At 36.6% G+C, this 24996-nt stretch overlaps 1 protein-coding gene across 1 annotated transcript; it reads left to right on the plus strand.

Moving 5' to 3' along the window:
* The first annotated feature begins 792 nt into the window (after window positions 1–792).
* Window positions 793–6269, plus strand: LOC112057746 (acyl-CoA Delta-9 desaturase-like). Its single transcript, XM_024098285.2, has 5 exons — window positions 793–976; window positions 2258–2388; window positions 4078–4283; window positions 5083–5268; window positions 6029–6269. The coding sequence occupies exons 1-5, from the start codon at window positions 793–795 to the stop codon at window positions 6267–6269; spliced, it is 948 nt and encodes a 315-aa protein (XP_023954053.1).
* Window positions 6270–24996: the final 18727 nt, after the last annotated feature.

The following is a 24996-nucleotide window of genomic DNA, read 5'->3' on the forward strand; positions in this document are numbered from 1 at the left end:
TTAAATGTTTATTCACATGTCTCAAACGGTAAAGGAAATTCATCGTGAGAATTTTCTTAATTCTCTGAGTGTGTGAAGTCTGCCAATCCGCATTGTGCCAGCGTGGTGGATTGGCCTAACCCCTCTCATTCTGAGAGGAGACTCGAGCTCATCAGTGAGCTGAATATGGGTTGATAATGATGATGATGACTTAATTTTTGCAGGTAACACCGCGAGCCGCAGCTCTGCTCAGCAGCTTTTCTCTGAAACGGGGAAGATTCACTTTAAAGTCAACTGAACATTTAGTCGCCCAAATTACATCAAAACTAATTCAGTTCACATAAAAACGTTGCATCACAATATACATGACTCTTAGGTCAGGGTTACCCCCTCTCCAATGGCCCTCCAAGCCGAGGTCCGAGTCCCATAGGACACGCCCTTAGAGAGTCGTTCTGTCCTCTATCTTTATTTCAGCCATCGGGTCTCATCAGGCGATGCTTCTGCGCTCGCCAAAACCCCCCGGTGACGCCGTAGTGGTCCCACATGGAGCCATCGGCACTTACTCAACACGAAAAAAATATATACATTTCTGTATAATTAATATCTGTTACCTGGTGAGCAACCCTAAATCAAAAAAACAAATAGGTTGTTGAGGTCAACACGTGGACACTTTTTAAGACTTTCCAAGCAAGGTTTTCTTACCGATAAACGTTATTCAAATAATTACTATAAAACACAAATTAAATGTTTTAAATTTTCAGTTTTAACACTCCATTTGGAGACCGCACATCCTGTTTTCAAAATTCGCTATAAATGGCTGTAAAGAACATAAAATTTCCCTCAGTCAGTGAAATTTTTCAAAAATTTGAAAGATATTTGGGTTTTAAGAATCCCATAAAATGGTCAATCGCCATTGCTCTAATTCTATATCATGTAATCGGTGTTTACTGGTGTTACCATTACGCATTTCCAGTAAAACTTGCTACTGTAATTTATGGTAAGTATTTTAAAATTTGCACATCCTACCCACAGATTAATCAATAATATACAGATGGAGCGTACGGAACACGACGGTGTCGTAGCCGCTCCAAATACAAAAATCAAAAAGTAATACATTCTCGAGTCAGTACGACACGAACTAATATACGAATAGTCGGATCAGTAATTTTCAATATTATTCAAGAAAAATGGCGTAAACAGTTTTAAAATATTTAAATATTTTAGAACTGTTTACAAAAACTAAAGAAATAAGATGGAGTACTTTTTTATTGGGAATTGTTGATTACTAGCGCACGCCCGCGACTTCGTCCGCGTGGGACTCAGTCTTTCACAAATCCCGCGGGAACCATGGATTTTTCCGGGATGAAAAGTATCCTATTTGTTAATTCAGAGTAAAATCTATTTCCATTCCAATTTTCAGACAAATTGGTTCCGTAGTTGCGGCGTTAAAGAGTAACAAACATCCAAACTTTCGCGTTTATAATATTAGTAAGATTAATTAGTAAGATTAGTTAAGGATTTCCAAAAAAAAATAATTTAAAAATCATGTTTTTTTTTTAATTTTCCAAACGTCAAAAACGCTGTCGTCTATTTTGTGTCGTCAAACGCTCCGTTTGTAAGGGATTTGTTATAGTGACGTCATGAAACAATTGAAATATAGACCATCATGGCCAACAGGCATTTTGACTCGTATTGTCAAAAACATATTTAAAACCTTCATGTTATCTCGTCTCGGTAAAATATAAAAAAAATTTCAATGTAGTAGTACGATAATGAACTATTTAAGAACATTGAAAAAAGTGTCAACTAGCCCATTGCATTGCATCTACACTAGCGTGTAGTATAGCTTTTTCTCTTCCCTCAGATGGTATGAATTATGTTAGTATAAGTTATTATTATTATTATTATTGAGACCTGTGATAGCCCAGTGGATATGATCTATCCGGCCAGGGTCATGCACCTCCAACTTTTCAGTTGTGTGCATTTTAAGAAATTAAAATATCACGTGTCTCCAACGGTGAAGGAAAAACATCGTGAGGAAACCTACATACCAGAGAATTTTCTTAATTCTCTGTGTATGTGAAGTCTGCCAATCCGCATTGGGCCAGCGTGGTGGACTAAAGCCTAACCCCTTTCATTCTGAGTGGAGACTTCAGCTCAGCAGTGAGCCGAATATGGGTGATAATGATGAAGTTATTATTACTTAATTAATTTGTTTTTTTTTTTGCAGATATTATTATTACTGTAAAAATAAAATAACATTGTGTTAATGTTTAAGCTGTATCCATGTTCTACTTCTCTGGATTCGGTATCACGGGCGGGGTGCACCGTCTGTGGTCACACAGATCGTACAAAGCAAAATTACCTTTGCAACTGTTACTTCTAATGGGTTTCGCTACAACCGGTCAAGTTAGTTCATAAAGTAATTTAACAGTTTATGTAAGTTAAGTAATAATTAAAACAAAAATTGGTATTAGATTTATTATACGATTTTAGCTTAGCTTTATCTATACTAATTGTTATTCGTCATATCAGCCGATGGACGTCCACTGCAGGTCATAGGCTTTTTGTAGGGACTTCCAAGCATCACGATACTGAGCCACCTGCATCCAGCGAATCCCTGCAACTTGCTTGATGACGTCAGTCCACCTGGTGGGACGTCGGCCAACACTGCGCTTACTAGTGCGAGGTTGCCATTCCAGCACTTTGAGACCCCAACGTCCATCGGCTCTTCGAACTATGTGCCCCGACCATTGCCACTTCAGCTTCGCAACTCGTTGAGCTATGTCGGTGTCTTTGATTCTTCTGCAGATCTCCTCATTTCTGATTCGATCACGCACAGATACTCCTAACATACCTCGTTCCATCGCCCGCTGTGTGACTCTGAACATTCCTATGAGGCCCATAGTTAGCGACCAAGTCTCGGAACCATAGGTCATCACTGACAATGGTTATTAGTAGTCCTAAAAAGGAAAAGTTTGTATTTTTGTATGTAACGAATAAACTTAAAAACTACTAGATCGATTTGAAAAAATCTTTAACTATAAATATTGGATAGAAGCAGGCGTTACTTTGCGGAAGTTCATCATGAATATATAATAATTTATTATTCGTGCAAAAGCACGTTGTAAAGTCAACATCTCCTGAGGATGCTCCGGTTTCGGGGTTGAAACGTACGTAGAGAGTATTTTGTCGGACCTGGATGACGTTGTTGCATGGATTCGTCGGCTTTTCGCGGATGATAGCAAAATAAATAAAATCCTATATATTCTTTAACTATAAGCTAATAGTAACATAGGCTGTATTTTATCCCCGTATTCCCGTAATGGGAACTACGCGGTTGAAACCGCGAGGTTTTGCAAGACATGATGGCAATGAAGACGCTTGATGATTTTTGTGACAAGGCTGATAAGAGGCCATTACAATTCGTCTATTGTAACGTCCCACTCCAAAGCACAAGCCGCTTTTAACAAACAGGAAAGACAGCTTATGAGAGCTGGGTCGTTATCTTTATCTACCGATGAAGTAAATGAAGAAGAAACAAAGTCACCAACATGGCTCAACGAGTTGCGAAGCTAAAGTGTTAATTGGCGGAGCACATAGTTCAAAGAGCCGATGAACGTTGGGCTCCCAAAGTGCTGGAATGGCGACCCCGCATTAGAAAGCGCAGTTTTGGTCGTCCCCCCACCAGGTGGACTGACGACATCAAGATAGTGGGGGTTCGCTGGATGCAGGTGGCTCAATATCGTGATGTTTGGAAGTCCCTAGAAAAGGCCTATGTCCTGCAGTGGACCTCCATCGGCTGATATGACGATGATGATGATGTAGATGATGATGTAAACGACACAGTCAAGTCGTCAAGTCACAAATTTTGATCGACTAACTACAATCCGTTACGAACAAGACCATCTGTTTTGTTTTGAATTTCTCTGGTCTAGTCCTAGAAAAGAAAAATCCTTATCCAATTAGTCAAATTTTTGTAGATATCGAAATAACCATCTGATATAAAAGTATAAAGTTGGACATTCAATTGTCATATCCTATAGGGTATGAATATATAAAAACAAAATAATAATATGCTCTAAATACACGTTTCAGAATTCCTTATATCAATGGGTGCGTGACCATCGCGTTCACCACAAATTCAGCGACACGGATGCTGACCCGCACAACGTCAACCGCGGCCTGTTCTTCTCGCACATCGGATGGTTGATGCTGAAGAAGAACGAACAAGTGCTTGAAGCCGGGAAACTCATCGACATGTCTGACATTACTGGCGACCCGTTACTTAGATACTTTGACAGGTGAGTAGTAAAGCCACAATCCTACTCCTACTAATATTATAAACGCGAAAGTTTCTATGGATGTTTGGATGTTTATTACTCTTTAACGCCGCTACTACTGAAGCGATTTAGCTAAATTTTGGAATGGAAATAGATTTTACTCTGGATTAACACATAGTCTCAAAGACACGTGATATTTAATTTCTTAAAATTCACACAACTCAAAAGTTGCAGGTGCATGCCCCGGACCGGATATCAACCTGACGCCTTCCGAATCGAAGACAGAGATCATACCCACTGACTTATCACGGCTCTAACACACGTTAGTTGTGTTGTGATATATTGAATTCTGGCTTGATTTAGAAGCATTAAAGTTTCCTGATTATCCATTTCTAGATTATTATGAACATAGTATATGTCGCGGATGCAAGGTTAACCTAAAAATCAATAACCTTGAAAACTAACAATTATCATTTTTACTCTTGGTTATTACGATTCTAATTATTATCAAGTAATCTTATGATTTAAACCACATGATGTCTTTAAACCACACCCTTGTCACAAGTCCTGGGACTTGCTCGATGTGTTTCCTCTGCCACAAATACCAGGGTAAATAGTAAACTTAATATTGTGTGTTAACTATTGTGTAAGCGATTAGTGAGGTTATACGTAGTGTACCTATTGTAAATGACAGAGCCGATGACCAAGGTTAGGTCAGAGGTTCTGTCCACATTTTTATCAATGACTTTAATTATTCTACGACATATATAAAATATTTATTAAATAGTATGCTATATTTTATGACTTTTTTCACTTTCAGAAATTTTATCTGGTTAAAAACATTGTTTTGCTACGTCATACCCTTCATTGTTAATTTTTACCTGTTGGGAGAGACTTGGCAGGGTGTAGTAGCGTGGCAGTTCTTCCTCCGCTTCCTCATCACGTTCCACGTCGAATTGACAGTCAACAGTCTTGCACATTTCTATGGATACAAGCCTTATAACAAGTAAGAGTTACTAAGAAATCAATTATGTTTAATAGCCTATGAGCAAGTGATAGATAGCTCAAGGTCTTATGGAGTTTTTAACATCTGTAAATTTAATAAACGCTTTATTTCAGACTGGCCGACGCCCGCGACTTCGTCCGCGTTAAACTCGATGTAAACTTGCAACTACCCCTATCCTACCCCTACCCTATTCCTACCCTACCCCTACCCTACTCCTACCTACCTAATAATTAATTTTGATAAGGATTAATAGCATGAGTAAAATAATATGCGTTTACTTGTAGTATAAAAAATTCAAGACTTTTAAATAAGAAAATGATTGTTGCGGACTTTTTTGTAGATATTTATAAGATCTACAAATAATTAGAACATTTTATGGTTCTATCTTTTATAGTTTAGGCAGCGTAAGCAAAATAAGTAACTTTTCTGGTTGACTTTTTACACCTTGTGTCCGAAAACCCCAAATATCTTACGGAACCCTATTTTTTTCCAAAATGAAATTTAGCCTATGTTAATTGTGGATAATGTAGCTTTCGAATGGTGAAAGAATTTTTAAAATCGGTCCAGTAGTTTTTGAGCCTATTCATTACAATCAAACAAACATACAAACAAAGTTTTCCTCTTTATAATATTAGTATAGATAAAGTAGATATTAGGAAACAAACTGTATAAAATATTATATCACTCTTTACAAATACTAGTCTAGACCAGTAACTCCTACGCAAATTTTTCAAATGTAAATAATGAATTATTGTTTCAGACACATCGCACCCAAAGAAAATCGTTTTGTAGCATTCGCCACTTTTGGTGAAGGATGTCACAACTACCATCACGTGTTCCCCTTTGACTACAAGGCGGCTGAGCACTTCGATTTCTTCAATTTTTCTACAAAAACCATCCGTATTTTGAATAAAATTGGCTGGGCTTATGATCTGCGTGAACCTACTCCTGCGGTAATCAATAGTATTGCAGATAGACTAGGAAATAAAAAAGTTCAATAAATGATAATAAACTTTTTTTCAACATTAACACATCCTAACGACCTATTCAAAGATCCACTATATACACCTAAGAACAGACCATTTAAACAAAATATTATTGAGTTACTTTTTATGCTGCCAAAAAGTTGTATCTACCTACCTATGTGCTACAAAAAAATCACCGATAGCTCGGTCATACTGACATTTAATATTAAAACAATATTAAAAATTCAATAAAATAAAATAATTTCCCTCAAATAGTTTAAAACCCTCGTAATGGCCGATGTATAATTTCATTTTTATTAAATAACAGTAGTTCATGCTGTCATTACCATTTTGCCGACAAAGAGCTTGAAGCAGCGAATCGAAGTTTAATGCAAATTAATTTTGTGGCTTTACAAATGCGTTTCGTTAAACCAGTTACGCAGTTATGTTCGCAGTTAATTTCGAATTATTAACATTAATCGTACTACTTTGTATACTACGTTATATTACGGATTATAACTGTTATCGAATCGTTTATCGTTTATCAGTCAAATTAACAATTTTCTTTTCGTTATTTATTTCATAACAAGCGAACATGATGAAATTTCACACACGTTTTCAAGGGGACTGTAGCGTTACGTATAGTTTGGACGGCAATTCGTCATCCCAAATTCATCCTATCAATAGACTACAAGCCCTTGAACAAAAATTACATATGAAATGACCTAACGTGAATAACGCTTAGAAGGCTATATCAGAAAATAACTCTGAGCACTATGCCGTTATTTCTGAGCTGTACAGGTGAGGTATGATATGGACATTAAACAAGCGTTTGCCGAAATAATTATCAACGATCAGGATTTAAAGAATATTGGTCAAATTCTGGTCTAGTTAACTTGCAATGTTTTCTTTTGCCGTTGTTTTTTTTATTAAGAACAATTATTGTCATATTTTTATACGACCAAAAGATTTTAAACAATATTAGAAGTGAGCCACGATCGAACATTTAAACTTTATTAACATTAATTAACATTTACCTAACGGCGTCGATGTTACTACACAATTGATGAGTTTATAATAAATACTGTATGATTTGTTTTTAAAAAGCAACTGTTGAGTTTCTTATTGGCTCTTTTTAGCAGGATCTGCCTCCTGAATTAGTGGTAGAGTCTGTATTCCTCATTCGCACGAGAGTTTTTTTAACGGACGTTAAAAAAGCGTTCAAATATAGTATGAAGTTAAATTAAGGTCTTTTTCCAACGCCCACAATTGAAAACGCAACTCTGCTCGAAAAAACGTTGTGCTTTAAAAATGCTGTCGTGTGAACATGTGCCTGCCATTTGTTGTATTTGAACAATTTTTTAACGACTGTTAAAAACAAAAAACTCATGCGAATGAGGTCAACCTTGAAGTTCCAAAAGTGCTTGTAAACAAAGCCTATTTAAAATAAATGAATTTGAATTATTTTTAACAAACGTGAAATTATTGAGACTATTAATTTATTTTTAAAAATATTGAGACATACTTGTTACTAATAACATAAGTACATACCAATCCCTTTAGGTGTGGTGAATACATCAGAAGCGGACATATCTGATGCCGTTTGTGCAACTAATACAGAGATGATTTATTTATTCAACAAGTTAAGCGAGCTAATTCAAATTCAGAGAGGAAGTAGTTGTTATTCTCGGAGTCTAGTTAAGAGACTTTGACTTAGAAGAGCATCGAGTTTTGTCATGCGAATTCATACTAAAGCAAACATTTACTAATCATTGTTAACCTAAAAAATTAAGCCTCTAAGGCTGGCTGCAAACATTCGTTTTTGACGTGACAACGTCTTATAATTCGATGGAGCCGGCTGCACACTCGAAAAAGATGACGTCATGCGTCGTCCCCTTGCTCTAGGGTTGCCAACTTTTTTACAAGAAATAAATTATATTCTGGTCAATGTTTTTTTTTTTTTTTTTTTATTCTTTACAAGTTAGCCCTTGACTACAATCTCACCTGATGGTAAGTGATGATGCAGTCTAAGATGGAAGCGGGCTAACTTGTTAGGAGGAGGATGAAAATCCACACCCCTTTCGGTTTCTACACGGCATCGTACCTGAACGCTAAATCGCTTGGCGGTACGTCTTTGCCGGTAGGGTGGTAACTAGCCACGGCCGAAGCCTCCCACCATCCAGACCTGGACAAATTAAGAAAATCTCAATCTGCCCAACCGGGGATCGAACCCAGGACCTCCGTCTTTTAAATCCACCGCGCATACCACTGCGCCACGGAGGCCGAAAATGTAGATTATTAAGCAGTATTTTAGAAAAACGAACATTTTCTTTTAAAAATGTAACCATTCCATCAGTATTTTCTTAAGTTGTCACGTTTAACTATCGCCAGTAAACCGACTTTACAGACAACCGTTTTTTTTCCGAATCCGTTTTCCGTGTTCGGAAAACCGATGATCACAAAAAATAAATATATTTAAAAGTAGTCAAATACCCTATTATTTTCAAAAAATAAAACTTAATTTTTGTTGAGCATCATAGGTCCGGCATCACAGGTTCTATTGTCTAAAAATAAATCTTTTAAACACACACAACTAAACAATATCGCCTTCCGATTTTTATCTGTTAAAGTACAAAAAAATACACATAAAAAATAAATACGGGAATAAAGTACGATTGCGAAGGTTTTTATAGCGGTAATGCTTTTTATCTGCTTTCATTTATTTTTACCACTCATTTACACAGCATTACGGAGTTATTGTCCGTGACGAGTTGGAATTGCGGAATCAACTTCGGTTGTTGAACATCAAATGGATTTGTCGCAGTTGTTATCTGCTATTTTATTTTATTCTCATATTGAATCTTTATTTATGGAAGTTACGTAATATGCGTAAATATACTGAAAAGTTATTCATGTATGTAGTTTTTTTTTCACTTCTGGTGATTTTCCATTTTTGGATACTATTGTATTGATATTTATATATATTACACTCTAATTTTTATAGAAAAAAATATTTTTTATTTAAGGTACCTAATGTGATTTTTCTTTTGTAATACATACATATTCCATATTACATAGTATTATACGAATCTCATGGAAGAATTATATTCTTAAGACTTTTAAGAGACTAAAATATTTTTTATTTTGTTCAAAGTTTGATTTTCGATGAGGATGTATGATACATGTCATTGTGTTGGCACGAGTGAGTTATTTGATTGTTTAGTGCAATCCCACAATAGGGAATTACTTAATGATTAGAAACGACCAGATCACCCAAAGGTAGGACGGTACGGCTATTTATCACATAAGGGTTCATTGCACTCCTCTCGATCCTCCCGAGCTCATTAACATGGAAGTCTCAGTATGTCAAGTCCGGCCATCCGCCGATCACACTGCTCTCAAACTACCAAATTAAACACCTCTTAGAGCACATTCAGGCACTCCTCTCCTTAAGTGCCAACGGCATTTACTCAACCAAAAAAAAAAGGCTCATTTTTGTCGTGGCGTTCGATCCGTCTATACTTTTGTTGGATAATAACCATGGGTTGTTATGGGATAGGCGGGGAGAGTGACTTGGGTGGTAAATTGTGTAAGCGATTAGTAGGGATATGGGAAGTGAACCTAGAGCAAACAGCAGTGCCGATGACCAATGTCAGGTCAGCGACTCTGCCCGTAATTATTTCAATGAGGACACGGCTTCTCCGTTATCAGAAGTGGGATTTAGTTATTCTCCGTTATATGTATGAATTTCTTTCTGTTCGATAAATAATGTTTTGAGAAAAGAGTAAACTGATAGTGTTATACTCATAAATATTATCACAAAATCATTATTCATCGATTGTTAGTAAACATAATAATATTCAAGATCCTACTTGAAGATAATAGATCCGATGAATAATATGAATGGCATCTAGATTGCGAAAGTCATTCGATATGGAAGCCGAGAGACATTCTCTCCGCATAAATCAATAATTTCTAACAATAGTACTCTCATAAGCGTATAATAAAACCATCGAAATTTCCAGTTATTTGGTACTGACTGCAGAATTATTTAAATGTTTATGCCTTTTAACCCCATTATAAATTCCCTACCTACCTAAGACCTACCAATATAAACATCTGTTTATGTTGGTAGGTCTAACATCTAACCTTTACTTTATACGAGATAAACGGGAAGCAATCTATACTAATATTATAAATGCGAAAGTAAGTCTGTATGTCTGTCTGTTACCTTTTCACGGCTAAACGGCTAACCCATCAAGATGAATTTTGGTATAATGGTAAATGGGACTTCGGAGCAAAACAGAGAGTACTGTTTGACCCTAAAATAAAAATAGCAGAGGAGGGAAATAGGGTTTAAAAGTTTATATGGAAAGTTCTTCATTTTTAGAGTTACAGTTTAAAAAAATTGTTCACAAATCTTCAGGAAAATATAATGTGATTCAAGAATTTTTAAAACCAAGTGTTACCTTAAACTAGTGGACGCCCGCGACTTCGTTCGCGTGGAATTCATTTTTTCAGAAATCCCGCAGGAACCCTGGATTTTTCCGGCATAAAAAGTAGCCTATATGTTAATGCAGAGTAAAATCTATTTCCATTCCAAATTTCAGCCAAATCGCTTCAGTAACCACAGCGTGAAAGAGGAACAAACACACTTACACACAAACTTTCGCCTTTATAATATTAGTGTGATACTCAGTGAAATAATTTATTTACTTTAAAAATTAAATAACAAGTAATATAGTAATATAGCGTCTTACATTCAGTCGACCAGCGGACGTGCTGGGGCAGCGGCAGACGTGGAGCGGCAAGAGTTCCTGAAAAACAGTTGTCTCGGCGCCGAGTATAAATTCGTCCCGTTTGGCGTCGAGACACTAGGTCCATGAGCAGCAGCAGGCAGCATTCCCGCGTTGAATTACGATTGAAATTCTTTACGCAAGAAAGCTGCCCGCCCGAGGGTCATCTGCTGGTCTATTTCCTATTTTGGTTTTATTTATCAACTCATCAAAATAAAAAACAAATCAATTGACAAAATGTCATCCACACATTATGATACAAATTACAAATGTCATCCGGTGCTTACGGTGGATATCATATAGTATGTAGATGATACTTTGTTGTCCACTTCAATAGGTTGATAATAAAGACTTAAATAGTGAAAAGACCAGCTGGTCTAATTAATTACGAACTGTTGTTGTTGTAGATAACAAATTCAATGGCGGTGGCTCCTTTAAATTATGTTTTACTACTTTATCTCAAAGTCGCTGCAACATTGTAACATCAAAGATAAAACGCAAACCGAAACGGAGACCCGAATTCATTAAAGCGATAATGATGTTTAAACGCGGTGATTATAAAAACACGAGGAGCTGGGAAAACCTCAACGTTTTATTATTATCAACCTCTTGGTAGAGGATCCGAATATAAGACGACCTTCACCGATCTGTACACTGAATGAAAACGTTTTGTGTGTTCAGTCCATGAACTAAATAATGCTGACATTTATGGAACTAGAATAATTAGATGCTCGTTATCATTTATATGCAGTTTTAACGCTTACGTTCCACGATTTTAAATTTAATTTGTTCCCAAGCTTCGCTGATCAAAACTGTAGAGAGAATTAGCTGAGTCGAGCGACGTCGCAAACTTTAATTACAGAAAACTCAAGCTAAACTTTCAGTATAAGTAAATTTTATCGGTCACGGATTTTTACTTTGAGTTGATTCTAATATATTCCAAATTTGTGTCACGGTGTTTGTAGATGCACTGCTTCAAAGCTGCAAATTTTAATCAATTCTATTTTTGTATACTTTTTAATTTTGTATAATTATTATTTAGTAGTTATTTTTGGTAAACATAATTTTGTTATGTAATATGTAACGATGTTTATATACAGTAGGAGATTGGAATTAGAAATTTAATTCTGTATTCTGTCTGCCTTATTACTAAATGAAAAGTATTTTATCTAAGTTAGTAAGTTAAAAAATATACTGCGCGCAGGTTGCCTAAAAATCTCCTGGCCTAAATAGTACTAAGTTTGATATAAAACACTTTTCATCCATTAAACAGAAGGTTGTTTTTAGTTCGTGAGCTTCGAATGTCTTCACTTATCGTATAAGACAGAGAGATCATCATCATCATATCAGCCGATGGACGTCCACTGCAGGACAATGGCCTTTTGTAGGGACTTCCAAACATCATGATCCTGAGTCGCCTGCATCCAGCGATTCCCTGCGACTCGCTTGATGTCATCAGTCAATCTGGTGGGCTGGTGGGGGTCGACCAACACTGCGCTTTATCGTGCGAGGTCTCCATTCCAGCACCTTGGGACCCCAACGTCCATCAACTCTTCGAACTATGTGCCTCGCCCATTGCCACTTCTTCACACAACTTCAGACAGAGAGATAGAGACGAATTATATTTTAAGTATTTTTAAATAGCGATGTATGTTAGAAATTTCTATCGACAAACCACGTGTACCAGGTATTGTATAAGTTGGACATAAAGTTCAAAATTACAGAGAATTTCAAGGGGTGCATATGAGTAAACAAATATTCCGTTCTATTGGGCCAAAAGGTAAAAGGTCGACTGAAGGTTCTTATATCCCAAAATAAAACGCACGTGGTACATTTTGGCTTGCTATTACACAGAAAAGGTTTTGCTACATAGGTAATAACTGTTGGATATAATCGTAGAGGGTTCCCAATAGCATGAATTCATACAACGAAATAATAAGAAAGGCTGTAATAGGTGCTATCACTATTTAAGTTAGTTCCATTGATGTACCGATTACATCATACTTCCTTTCTAATTTATTATTATTGATTATTTCATTAATAGAGTATTCTTACATCATCCATCCATCCACATAACACTTTGGGGACCAGTGTGCCTAGTGGGAGTTTTCAATATTTTCATACTGTTGCTATCACGTTGACGTTTACGCAAATTTATATGGAATTGAAACAGTTGTGCAGTAGTGCCACTAGATGGCGCTGTTTCAATTCCTTAGAAATTCGCGTTTACGTTACGTGACAGTAACAGTATCAAACTGCCACTAGGCCCTCAGATTGCCCAAGTAAAAACGTATTTTTATGTATTAATTACTAGAAAAAGAGCAGAAGAGGAAATTATTGGATTCACTGAAACGCGGCAGATAAACACAAGGTAGCATACCTTGATAGATTGCTAAGGCGCCGCGATAGCCCAGTGAGTAAGACCTCTGCCTTCGATTTGGAGGGTGTAGGTTTGAATTCGATCCATGCTCCTCCAAATATTTAGTTATGAGCATTCTAAGAAATTAAATATCACGTGTTTTAAACGGGGAAGGAAAACCATCCTAAAGAAACTTGCATACATGAGAATTGTGTGACATGTGTGAATTCTGCTAATCAGCATGCAGCGTGATGGATTAGCCTAACCGCTCTCATTCTGAGAGGAGACTCGTGCTCAACAGTGAGCCCATTATAGGTTATTATTAAATTAATGAGCAGACCTTGTATGTCGTCGAGTATCTCAAGAAAGTATGCCTTAATATTGGTGGTCATCAACTAGTAAATATTTAACTCACATAAATTCATACCATGAATAAACCCTTACAAGAATATTGTAGGTCCAAACTTTCGTGTCCCTCGGAACTTTGGTAACTTTTCTGCGAAAACTTCTTTCCATTTGATATTCATATGGCACAACCAAATAAATAGTTTAGCTGATACCATGAGGTCACACGGGAAATCTTTGAAGTATCTTCTGAAAATAGTTTTACTGCACGATGATATAACTGGTAGTGTAATTATAATAATGCTTATTCTATTATAAATCCGAAGGCTTCAAAAAAGAATCACATTGCTTAAACTCACCACGCTTCTCAAATGTAGGTTAGTGAACTTAGATTGATAGTAATGTCTGATTATGTAAACAAGAGTCATCATAAATCAGCCGATGGACGTACACTGCAGGACATAGGCCTTTGATAGGGACTTCCAAACATCACGATGCCGCCTGCATCCAGCGAATCCCTGCGACTCACTTGATGTCGTCAGTCCACCTGGTCGACCAACACTGCGCTTTTTTTCTGATTCGATCACGCAGAGATACTCCTAACTGGAATTAAATACTTACCTATAGCTTATATTACTCGCTGATAATGAGTATGTAGTTTGCCACTGGAGAAAAAGCTGTATTTTGTTTGATTTAGTTTATTTCATTCATGAGAGCCGTGATAGCCCAGTGGATATGACCTCTGCCGTCGATTTTGGAGGCTGTAGGTGAGCATCCGGTACGGGGCATGCACCTCCTACTTTTCAGTTTTGTGCATCATAAGAAAAATTAAACATCACCTATTTCAAACGGTGAAGGAAAAACATCGTGAAAATTCTGCATACCTGTGAATTTTCTTGATTCTCTGCGTGTGTGAAGTCTGCCAATCTGCATTGGGCCAGCGAGGTAGACTATTTGGCCAAACCCCTCTCGTTCTGAGAGGAGACTCGTGTTCAGCAGTGAGCTAAATATTTCGAAAAATTTATTGCCCACACCACGACTGAAACCCATTCAAAGCCTCATAGACTCACAAAGCGAAGGTAACATAAATTAACCTAATTCAAGCGCACATTCTAATTACACGCATTTGTGGAATGATTAATCATAACCTCATTAGCGTGTTCAGTGCGGATGTTAATGAACTGGAAATTTTTGTAACTCACTACAGGTTGTGAAATATTTTATGAAGCCTTCAATTGGTTCGAGCAGCAGCTTTTGAATTACAATTTACAAGTCAAATTGTCAACCAATTAATCACAAAGTTAAACGTCGGCATGGTCGGGGTTTTCTACTGAATAAAGGAAAATGTACACAGGACTCATAATAATATGTTGATGACCTTTCCGGCGCATTTGGTAGTGTTTAGCACAGCTCAGTTTAGGATTTGATATTTTCTAAATTGGCTCAGGTTTGGTCTGATGATAGGCTTAGGCCATGGTTAGTTACCGTACCGGCAAAGACGTACCGCCTATTTAGCGTACGATGCCGCATAGAAACCGTCAAATAAACTTGTAACTCTTCTAAGTTAGCCTGTTTCCATCTAAGACTGCATCGTCTCTTAACATCAAGTGAGATCGTTGTCAAGGGCTAGCTTGTCTTTGAATAAAAAATATGTATATAACATGGAATGACTAAATCCCACTTCTGATAACGTGGAATGACTAAATCCCACTTCTGATATAGGGGAAATAGACTAAATACCACTGCTGATTTTATTAACGTACTAGCTGACACCGCGCCGTTTCACTCGCGTGGTTTTCAGTAGTTTCTTAGATTAGCGCGTTCAATCAAACAAACAAACAAACGCTTCAGCTTTATAATAATAGTATAGATATAATTTCATTGGTCCATGGCTTCTATATAAGGAGGATGACATATGATGATAAAAAGATGTGAAAAGCTAAATCTCTGAATACGACCTACATTCTTAGATGTTTTTACACTACGCATATTGGTATCTATATGACTTTCACGTATTGTTAGAACTATTTGGAGTATCGCCTTTGGGACCATTTCTCTTACTCCGCCTATACATATATCACACAATAGTCGACAGTGATTGATGTGCCGTATACAAGAGAATTTGTTGCCGCTACAAACAATGGTGTAGAAAGGGTTATAGTCAAAACGGACAGAAAGCAAAAACGTTGATTTTTAACTGAGTTACGTTGAAGGCTAAATTGTATGAAACCTTTTTATGTGGACTTGTGTACTATGTAACTGGTAATTGTAATATGTTATCTGTTGACTAGTGAACGCGAGAAAATAAATGTCAACTCTCATGACAAGAATACTGGATGTCTTATAACTGGCCCATTCAATATTTTGTTCTTTATTGTCAATTTATTAAAATTAACATCAAATTAATTGACGAAATGTCTACCTACTATAAGATATCCACCAGTAGGCACCGGATGACATTTGTTACATATAATCTCAATTACTTATATGTCAACTAACTTAAGTCAAAGATAGTGAATTAGCCGGCAGCGCGGATATGCAGCCAGTATTCTTGCCACCATTCCACGTAGACATGATTTGTATAGTTATTAGATTAAGTTAGCATAAGTTCCATAATGTATTGGATATAAGCAGGTGTTATTTTGCGGAAGTTCATCATGAATATATAATAATTTATTTATTTTGCTATCATCCGCGAAAATACGGTACGATGCCGGTTCCCGGTACGATACCGTGTAGAAACCAAAAGGGGTGTGGATTTTCATCCTCCTCCTAACAAGTTAGGCCACTTCTATCTTAGACTGCATCATCACTTACCATCAGGTGAGATTGTAGTCAAGGGCTAAGTTGTACAGAATAAAAAAAAAACCGACGAACCCATGCGACAACGTCACCCAGGTCCGACAAAGTACTACCCGTCGGGTTACCTTTTAAAAATCCATACATACATATTCTATTATTTATTGTGTATTCATCTCTTTATTGTAATAAATACATATGTATGGATGTATGAGAAACCGGAGTAGTATCGAGCGGTATGAATTTCCTTTTCTGTTTAGACGGCTTACCTTCGTCAAAAATTCCATCGTTCGCCACTGGTAGGTTATACAAAATAAAGGATCATAAGCTAACAAACTTTCTATTTAATAAAAATAGGTATGTCTGCTATCGCAGGCTTTAAGTCAAATGCAAAACCTACAAAAACATTGCATTTACGTTAAAAATAAATATTATTGAGAATTAATATGGAAACATTCTGTATAGCACTGGACAAGAAATTTAGTAATCGTATTCCAATAAGAAACTTTTCATACTTTTAAATGGTGTTTAACTCGATTAAATCGGACTATAGCTGTTTGCACGCTCCAGCAAATTGAAATTGCATTGTATTTACCCGAAGGAAGAAGTCGACTCAATTGTTAGAACTAAAAGTCATTCGATTCGGTAAACTTTGAAAAGATTCTTTTTTTTATTCTTTACAAGTTAGTCCTTGACTACAATCTCACCTGAGTGTAAGTGATGCTGCGATCTATGATGGAAGCGGGCTAACTTGTTAGGAAGAGGATGAAAATACGATGTCGTGTAGAAACCGAAAGGGTGTGACTTTCGGTTTTCGGTTTTCGGTCTTTAAATTTAAAAACAATTGATTGGCTAACTAGTATGAGTATATGACTCTATTAGAGTTATTACTCTTATGTTCTGCTGCTTTCTATCCGGCACTGAGAGCCAATGCTTGTAGACAGAGCAGTCCAGACACTCAGCCAGCGTAGTAAGATTCTCGTTGTTCGGGGATCGCAAAAGATGCCAAAAATTTGCGATTTACGATTTATCCAATGCTGTTGGTATGTCAGTAACATGTAAACTTTATAAAGATACGATAATAATAAGTATTTTTAAGGAAAACTGAATAATAAAATATACACCACGCCTCAGGCAACTGCCTACTTTGCAGATATTTTAATAAGCGACGCGCCAAGACCTTTTTGTAGCGGATTTCATTTGGGAAAATTTTTGCTTCTGAGAGGAAAAAAATTGTTTATTGAATGTTTAAAATTTATCCAATTTGCTCGAAATATCTGAATATTCAAAACTATTTGAAAACTTCACGTAGAGAGCTGAGGAAATTTTCTTTTCTTGCTACTGTAGTTTGTTGTTCAGCGCTGTAGCTGTATCATATTATATTTTAGTACAATCTTCTATCGCTTGGATGATGTTTTTATTCTCATTTAAGTATTATCCTTTTTTTTTTAATTCTGGACTTTTCATCTTGACGACGTTGATATGTTTTTCTGCAGTGGATAATAATAATTACCTTTATACAGATCAAAAAATTAGCCTAATAACAATGTTTCAAAACAAACTTTATATTTATAACTTATTCTTACGTAAAATAATTAATAATTATATTTTACGTAAGAATAAATTATAAATATTCTGCAGTTGATATCGATCGGCTATTGTGATGGTGAATTTCGTTGATGATGATGACATCATCATCAAACTCTAAAACCTGATGATCGAAAAAATACAGTTATTTTTTGTGAAAGAAGCATAATTAATTAGTAAATAAATAGTTTCACAAAAAACTTACAGACTTAATTATTATATGTTATCAACTTATAAACTTATTGAAATTATTATTAAGTGAAAATTTATTTCCACGAACGGTATCTGGGGGAGGGAAGTTTTGATTAGGAAACTGATATTAAAATAGATAGAGAGAAATAAGGTAGAACTTGATTAAAATATATCATCGAGATACAATCTAGGAGAAGATGTTTATATAAAATTTTCAAATGAACCAAAGCGCTTGTTTGTCGAATTTTGCTCAACAAGCTCAATGGCCTGCGATAGCCAGACATACTTAATTTAATAACACTGAAAATTTGTGTTTACTCCTTCTATAGGTAAATAAGGTAACCAGTTATTGAGTTTGGACCACGATTTCAAGTTTCAGACTTTCAAATTTTTTATTATGAAGCGCTCGAATCCGGTTCGTGGCATTCACCTCCAACTTTTCAGTTAAGTGCATTTTAAGAAATTATATATAACGGTGAAGGAAAAACATCGTAATGAATCCTGCATATCTGAGAATTTCCTTTATGCGTGTGTGAAGTCTGCCATGCCATGGCCGGTTCGGGCCTGCGTGGTGGACTATTAACTTAACCCTTCTCATTCCGAGAGGAGATTCGTGCTCAACAGTGAACCGAATATGGAATGTTAATGATAATGATGGACAATTGAGAATCTGTAGCCTTGAAACCGGCTACCATTCAAAGCCACCAAGGTAGAAACCCCATAATTGGCTACTTACCTATAGTAGGAAAAAAACACGGACTTTGTAAAATGCATTTTTATTTATTTACAAGTTAGCCCTTGACTACAATCTCGCCTCATGGTAAGTGATGATGCAGTCTAAGATTGAAGCGGGCTAACCTGTTAGGAGGAGGATGAAAATCCACACCCCTTTTGGTGCCTACATGGCATCGTACCAGAACGCTAAATCGCTTGGCGGTACGTCTTTGCCGGTAGGATGGTAACTAGCCGCGGCCGTAGCCGTAGACCAGGACCGATTAAGAGAATCTACCCAACCGGGGATCGAACCCAGGACCTCCGTTTTGTAAATCCACCGCGCATACCACTGCGCCAAGGAGGCCGGAGGCAAAAAATATGTACATGCATACATGCAGCATGTCTGGCTAACGCAGGCTCTTGTTCTACAATGCCTCGGAGGTTTATGAAATAGCCTTGTCTTTACGGGCCTCGAGGGCAAATGAGGAGCTATTATTTATGTTTAGCGTCGCCTCTGCTCAACGGTATTCGTTATTTTTAATTTGCTTTTCTTTTGAAGATATTATTTAGAGGATGAACCTCTCGTGACTGTATAAAAAAACAATTTGACTATTTTTCTTAAAAATTCTTAGAGAATTTTAAGTACATTTAATGTAAACAGGCTTTGTATATTTAGCTGTGAGAGTAGTGACAGGATTAGCCCTTATTTTTAAAAGTCGTGTTTTTTTATTGAATAACTAAAGAAAACAATACTGTTCGAGCTACCGAACTTTCGTATCAAATTTTTTTTTTTTCTGTAACTTTAATAAGAATCAAAATCGAGTATCAAGGACGTTTTGTTCTAAGTTACGTCCAAGAAATATTGACTATGTAAGAGTCCAGATACTTGACGATCCTTTTGAAAATTCTATAGCTGAATTCTATTGAAAAATTCTTGGGCAACCAATTGATGCCAAATCCTTCACCTTTCACCTGACCTAACTTAACGCTTAATAGAATAGTCCAGAGAAAATGACAATTTCTGATAATGATGTTCTTTTTGATCATTACATTTTTGAAGGAAGGAAACATGTCAATCAAGAATGTATAATTACTAGCTTGATATGGATCAATTGTAAAAATGATCAGTACTAGAATCTTCCACAAAGTATTAATAGGTTATCAATTATTATTTAAAAAAAAAAAGAATATTTGCCATATCTTTTTAAATATGACCAATATTCCCATTCCCCTCCAACTAGTCGGGAAAGACTGTATTAGGAGTAGGTACGACAATAGACCAACAGGGTGGGGATCGAACCACCACCCCTCGGTTATGAGCCCGACCGCTCTTACCGGTGAGCTATTGAGGCTATTAATGTATTATATATCTACCTCTATGTTCTTATAATTATAAAACCAATATTACATCAGTTAAATTGAAATTTTGGCATATCAATGATATCGTAATTAGGAACCGTGATGATTTATCGCTGACAAGCTGATTCAATGTGATAATTAATGCCTCCTTTGTCCCAAATCCTTTGCATATAATTATAATTATTATAAATTACGGTGAAGCCGTATAGCCTCAGTGGGATACAAGTCCCGGTTGTTTTGGTGGCATTCTGGCGCAGTTGGTACAATAATGTTGTTTTTAACAGAAAGGTCCGGGTTCGATTCCCAGTGCGGGTCAGTCTAGGATTTTGTAAATTCTAAATTGGCTCAGGGTTAGTCTGGTTGTAGGAATTAGGCTGTGGCTAGTTCACCCCTAGTAGCAAAGACGTACCGCCAAGCAATTTAGCGTCCCGGTCCTACGTTGCTTAGCATCCGTCGGAGTTACGGTTGTACCTCTTCCAAGAAAGCCTGCTTCCATCTTAGACTGCATCATCGGTCAAAGTCAAAAAAAAAAAATCACATCAAAAAAAAAAAGTACATCGCATTTTTTTCAGTTACACATATGAGGACATTCTGAAGCTGATCAAAAGTGAATATAATCTAAAGTGGCATTCTGAGGCCAGAGGCATTGGTGTTAAGCCTGATGTGCCCGTGACATACCCTTCAGATCTGAATACAGCAATGTTGTGTAATGAAAGAACGTAGCATGGTAGAACTTAAGACAAGATCTTTTTTTTTTATTATTCTTATCAAGTTAGCCCTTGACTAAATCTCACCTGATGGAAAGTGATAATGCAATCTAAGGTGGAAGGAGGCCAACTTGTTAGGAGTAGGATGAAAATCCACGCCCCTTCCAGTTTCAACACGACATCGTGCCGGAGCGCTAAATCGCTCGTAAACGTAACTTAAAAGTAACTAGCCACGATCTAAGCCTCCCATCAGCCAGACCTGTACCAATTATGAAAACCTCAATCGAGCCAGCCGAGGATCGAATCCAGGACCTCTTTGTAAATCGACCGCGCATACCACTGCGCCACGGAGGCCGTCAAAAGATCAAAATCAGTCACAACACCATACTTCTAAAAACTAATTAAGTACCTACCTAGTCAAAGATCATTTATTTTCATGTCAGTTTTGTTATTTGGATCAATCAATGGAGCGTGTAATAATATTATTACAAGACCGAGAAAACTTATCGACAAGATTGATCACCAAACGAAATAATTAGGTAACATGTTGGAATGGTGAAACAACGTACAAGAAAGTAATTCAACCCAAAGATACAGTAATAAATAACAGTTAAAGATCTCAAAAGAGCCGTGATAGCCCAGTGGATATGACCTCTGCCTCCGATTCCGGAGGGTGTGGTTTCGAATCCGTTCCGGGGCTTGCACCTCCAACTTTTCAGTGGGGTTCATTTTAAGAAATTAAATATCACTTGTCTCAAACGGTGAAGGAAAAAGATATTGAGGAAACCTGCACACTAGAGATTTTTTTTAATTCTCTGCATGTGTGAAGTCTGCTAATCCGCATTGGACCAGCGTGGTGGACTATTGGCCTAGCCTCTCTCATTCTGAGAGGAGACTCGAGGTTAGCAGGGTTGATAATGATGAAAGGTCTTGAAAAGTGATTAGTATACTAGTAGATGCTTACTACTTAAATCTGCGTAGCGCAGTGGGTAGTGACCCTGCTTTCTGCATCCACGGCCGTGAGTTCGATAACACTGGAAAATATTGTGTGGTGAGCATTGGTGTTTTCAAGTTTATGGGTGTATTTTTACATAATAAATGTATCTATACGCAGTTTATAAATATGTACAAGCGGGCGTCCGCGACTTGGTACGCGTGTAAATTAATGTAAACTTTCAACCCCTATTTTACCTCTGTATGGGTTGAATTTTAAAATTTCTTAAATTGTATTATATTTCATATATTTTATATGTTTTATGAACAAAATTTTAAATCCGTAACTCTTAAAATGAAGGACTTTTCATACAAACTTTCAACCCCTTCTATTTTTATTTTAGGGTCAAAAAGTACCCTATGTTTTGCTCCAAGGTCCCGCTTACCATTATACCAAAATTAATTTTGATCGGTTTAGCCGTTTGGCCGTGAAAAAGTAACAGAGAGACAGACAGACCTACTTTCGCGTTTATAATATTAAGTATAGATAATTCTGTTTGCGAGGTACCGCTTTTCCCGTATAATATGCAACTACTTATGATTTTACGAACTTAACTGTCCCAAAACTGCATATTAAAATGTCAAAAACGACTAAGTCGCGCACTCTATCTTCCAGTGAAAGGCCCTATTAAAGTCCAGCGAACGGAAAAATAGACAGACATATAGATATATAGATAAAGATTAAAAAAAAAGTTCGTTTGTGTTTTAATATCATGTAAATAACAACTATAAACACTTATAATATACATACTTTAACTATATACACTATAACACAGTCATTTTAACAATACAGACACACGTAGCAAGGATACTTCGAAAAAATGCGTAACGTAACATCAGCGTTACATATTTTTTTTCGAAGTAATTTTTTTTTTTCGGCCTACATTTTGAGAAGCAACAATAAAGTAACATTTTGGTTCTTTACAAACCACATCGAAGTATATTATTTCCGTTTTGAGCCGCGTAATTTCTTATCCAAATCGCAATTTCCATTTATATCTCTTTTGCTATAAAAATCTCCTAAGCTTTTGTCGTAAATAAAGTATTCGACGAAAAGAAGAAAAGATTTGTTTCTGGCGAACCATCAATACGTAGAATTATTACATTGTTAGCTTTTATCATAAAAGCATCTATATTAGTTATACAATAAAATATATCCACAAAGATTTGCTATACATAAGTAAGTACCAGCGGGGAGGAGTCTAAACAACCCGATTCCTAGTGGCTTACCTTTTAAAAGTCCATAATACTCGTACATATTCATTATTGTAATTTATTTTATACGCTCGAAATAATTATATCCGTATAATATTACCACAGCATTTCTACAATGTTTACAATAAACGCCTGCGCGCATGACTAAAAACGCCCATTATTGGGTTACCTATTACAAAATTTCAGCCTTCGCTACTGGTAGGTACTTTCAATAAAATATGAAAATGGGATGAGATACATATCATTTGTCTTTGTAGCTAATTTGATAAATATTTGTTTTTAATGGTAAGTAACCGTAAAAAATATACAGTTTTCTTAGATAGTTTCTTTGATAAATACACTGTACCTATACAAGTTGGGTTACAAGTTGGGTTACAAGGTCCTGGGTTCAATGCCCGGCTGGGCCGATTGAGGATTTCTTAATTGGTCCAGATTTGGCTGGTGGGAGGCTTCGACCGTGGCTAGTTACTACCCCACCGACAAAGACGTACCGCCAAGCGATTTACCGTTCCGGTACGATGTCGTGTAGAAACCGAAAGGGGTGGATTTTCATCCCGTTAGTTAGCCCGCTTCCATTTTAGATTGCATTATCACTTACTATCATGTGAGATTGTAGTCAAGGGCTAACTTATAAAAAATAAAAAAAAACTGTTCATAATAAGGAGTAAAGTCGTCGTCATCAACCCATATTCGGCTCACTGCTGAGCTCGAGTCTCCTCTCAGAATGAGAGGGGTTAGGCCAATAGTCTACCACGCTGGCCCAATGCGGATTGGTAGACTTCACACACGCAGAGAATTAAGATAATTCTCTGGTATGCAGGTTTCCTCACGATGTTTTCCTTCACCGATTGAGACACATGATATTTAATTTCTTAAAATGCACACAACTGAAAAGTTGGAGGTGCATGCCCCGGACCGGATTCGAACCCACACCCTCCAGAATCGGAGGCAGAGGTCATATCCACTGGGCTATCACGGCTCTTCCACTGGGCTATCACGGCTCTTAGCAAGGAGTAAAGTAGTACCTACTTATGAGTTTTATTTATGGACCTTGGGTCTAGCTTCAATGTGAGATAGCCTTTTATTTATTATTTTGCTCTTTCGTACCATCTAAGAAACCCCTAGAGGATTGTCGATCTAAATCGGTTCTATCGAAATCAATAAAGAACCAATCTATTACGTAGATTAATTTATGAGACCATGGCATTGAAGGAGTATATTTTTGGAGGAAAACGAAAGCTGATAATAAACATAAATTAGGGAGTACATATCCTTTTTTTTTCTATTTCCCAAGAAATTCTTTTTATAAAAATATCACCACCTATTGAATATTTTTAATACCTTTATAAGCTGTGACTTAACAAAGATGGGTTTTATAAGTTTAAACTAATCTGGCTCTCTTGTGTTTGAAAGTTGACGTGAAAATTCTTATGGATGGACCGATGGATAGCTACATTGTCAACGAGTCACATATGCCCAATTTTGTACCAGTGTATACCCAAATTCCCACGGGAATTAGCATTATTATTATTATTAGAAATATAAACGTAAAGTATTTGTGGTATAAGGAATAGCTTTGCACACAACACAAGTAAGTACATTCTACAACGCAAATAATCCTTGTCGAAATTTACTCAGCCTCTTGCAGGGCATATGCAAATTATATCTCCGCTTGAATGTTATGTAAATAGGCTTAC

This window comes from Bicyclus anynana, chromosome 17, assembly GCF_947172395.1.
Source record: "Bicyclus anynana chromosome 17, ilBicAnyn1.1, whole genome shotgun sequence".
Lineage (NCBI taxonomy): Eukaryota > Metazoa > Arthropoda > Insecta > Lepidoptera > Nymphalidae > Bicyclus > Bicyclus anynana.

What these genes read in the sequence shown, in the direction of transcription:
- LOC112057746 (XM_024098285.2), top strand. Translation starts at nt 793, where the DNA reads ATGGCTGTAAAGAACATAAAATTTCCCTCAGTCAGTGAAATTTTTCAA. An exon ending in ACTTGCTACTGTAATTTATG is followed by an intron (nt 977 to 2,257) that starts GTAAGTATTTTA and finishes TTAATGTTTAAG; the next exon opens with CTGTATCCATGTTCTACTTC. An exon ending in TTACTTAGATACTTTGACAG is followed by an intron (nt 4,284 to 5,082) that starts GTGAGTAGTAAA and finishes TTTCACTTTCAG; the next exon opens with AAATTTTATCTGGTTAAAAA.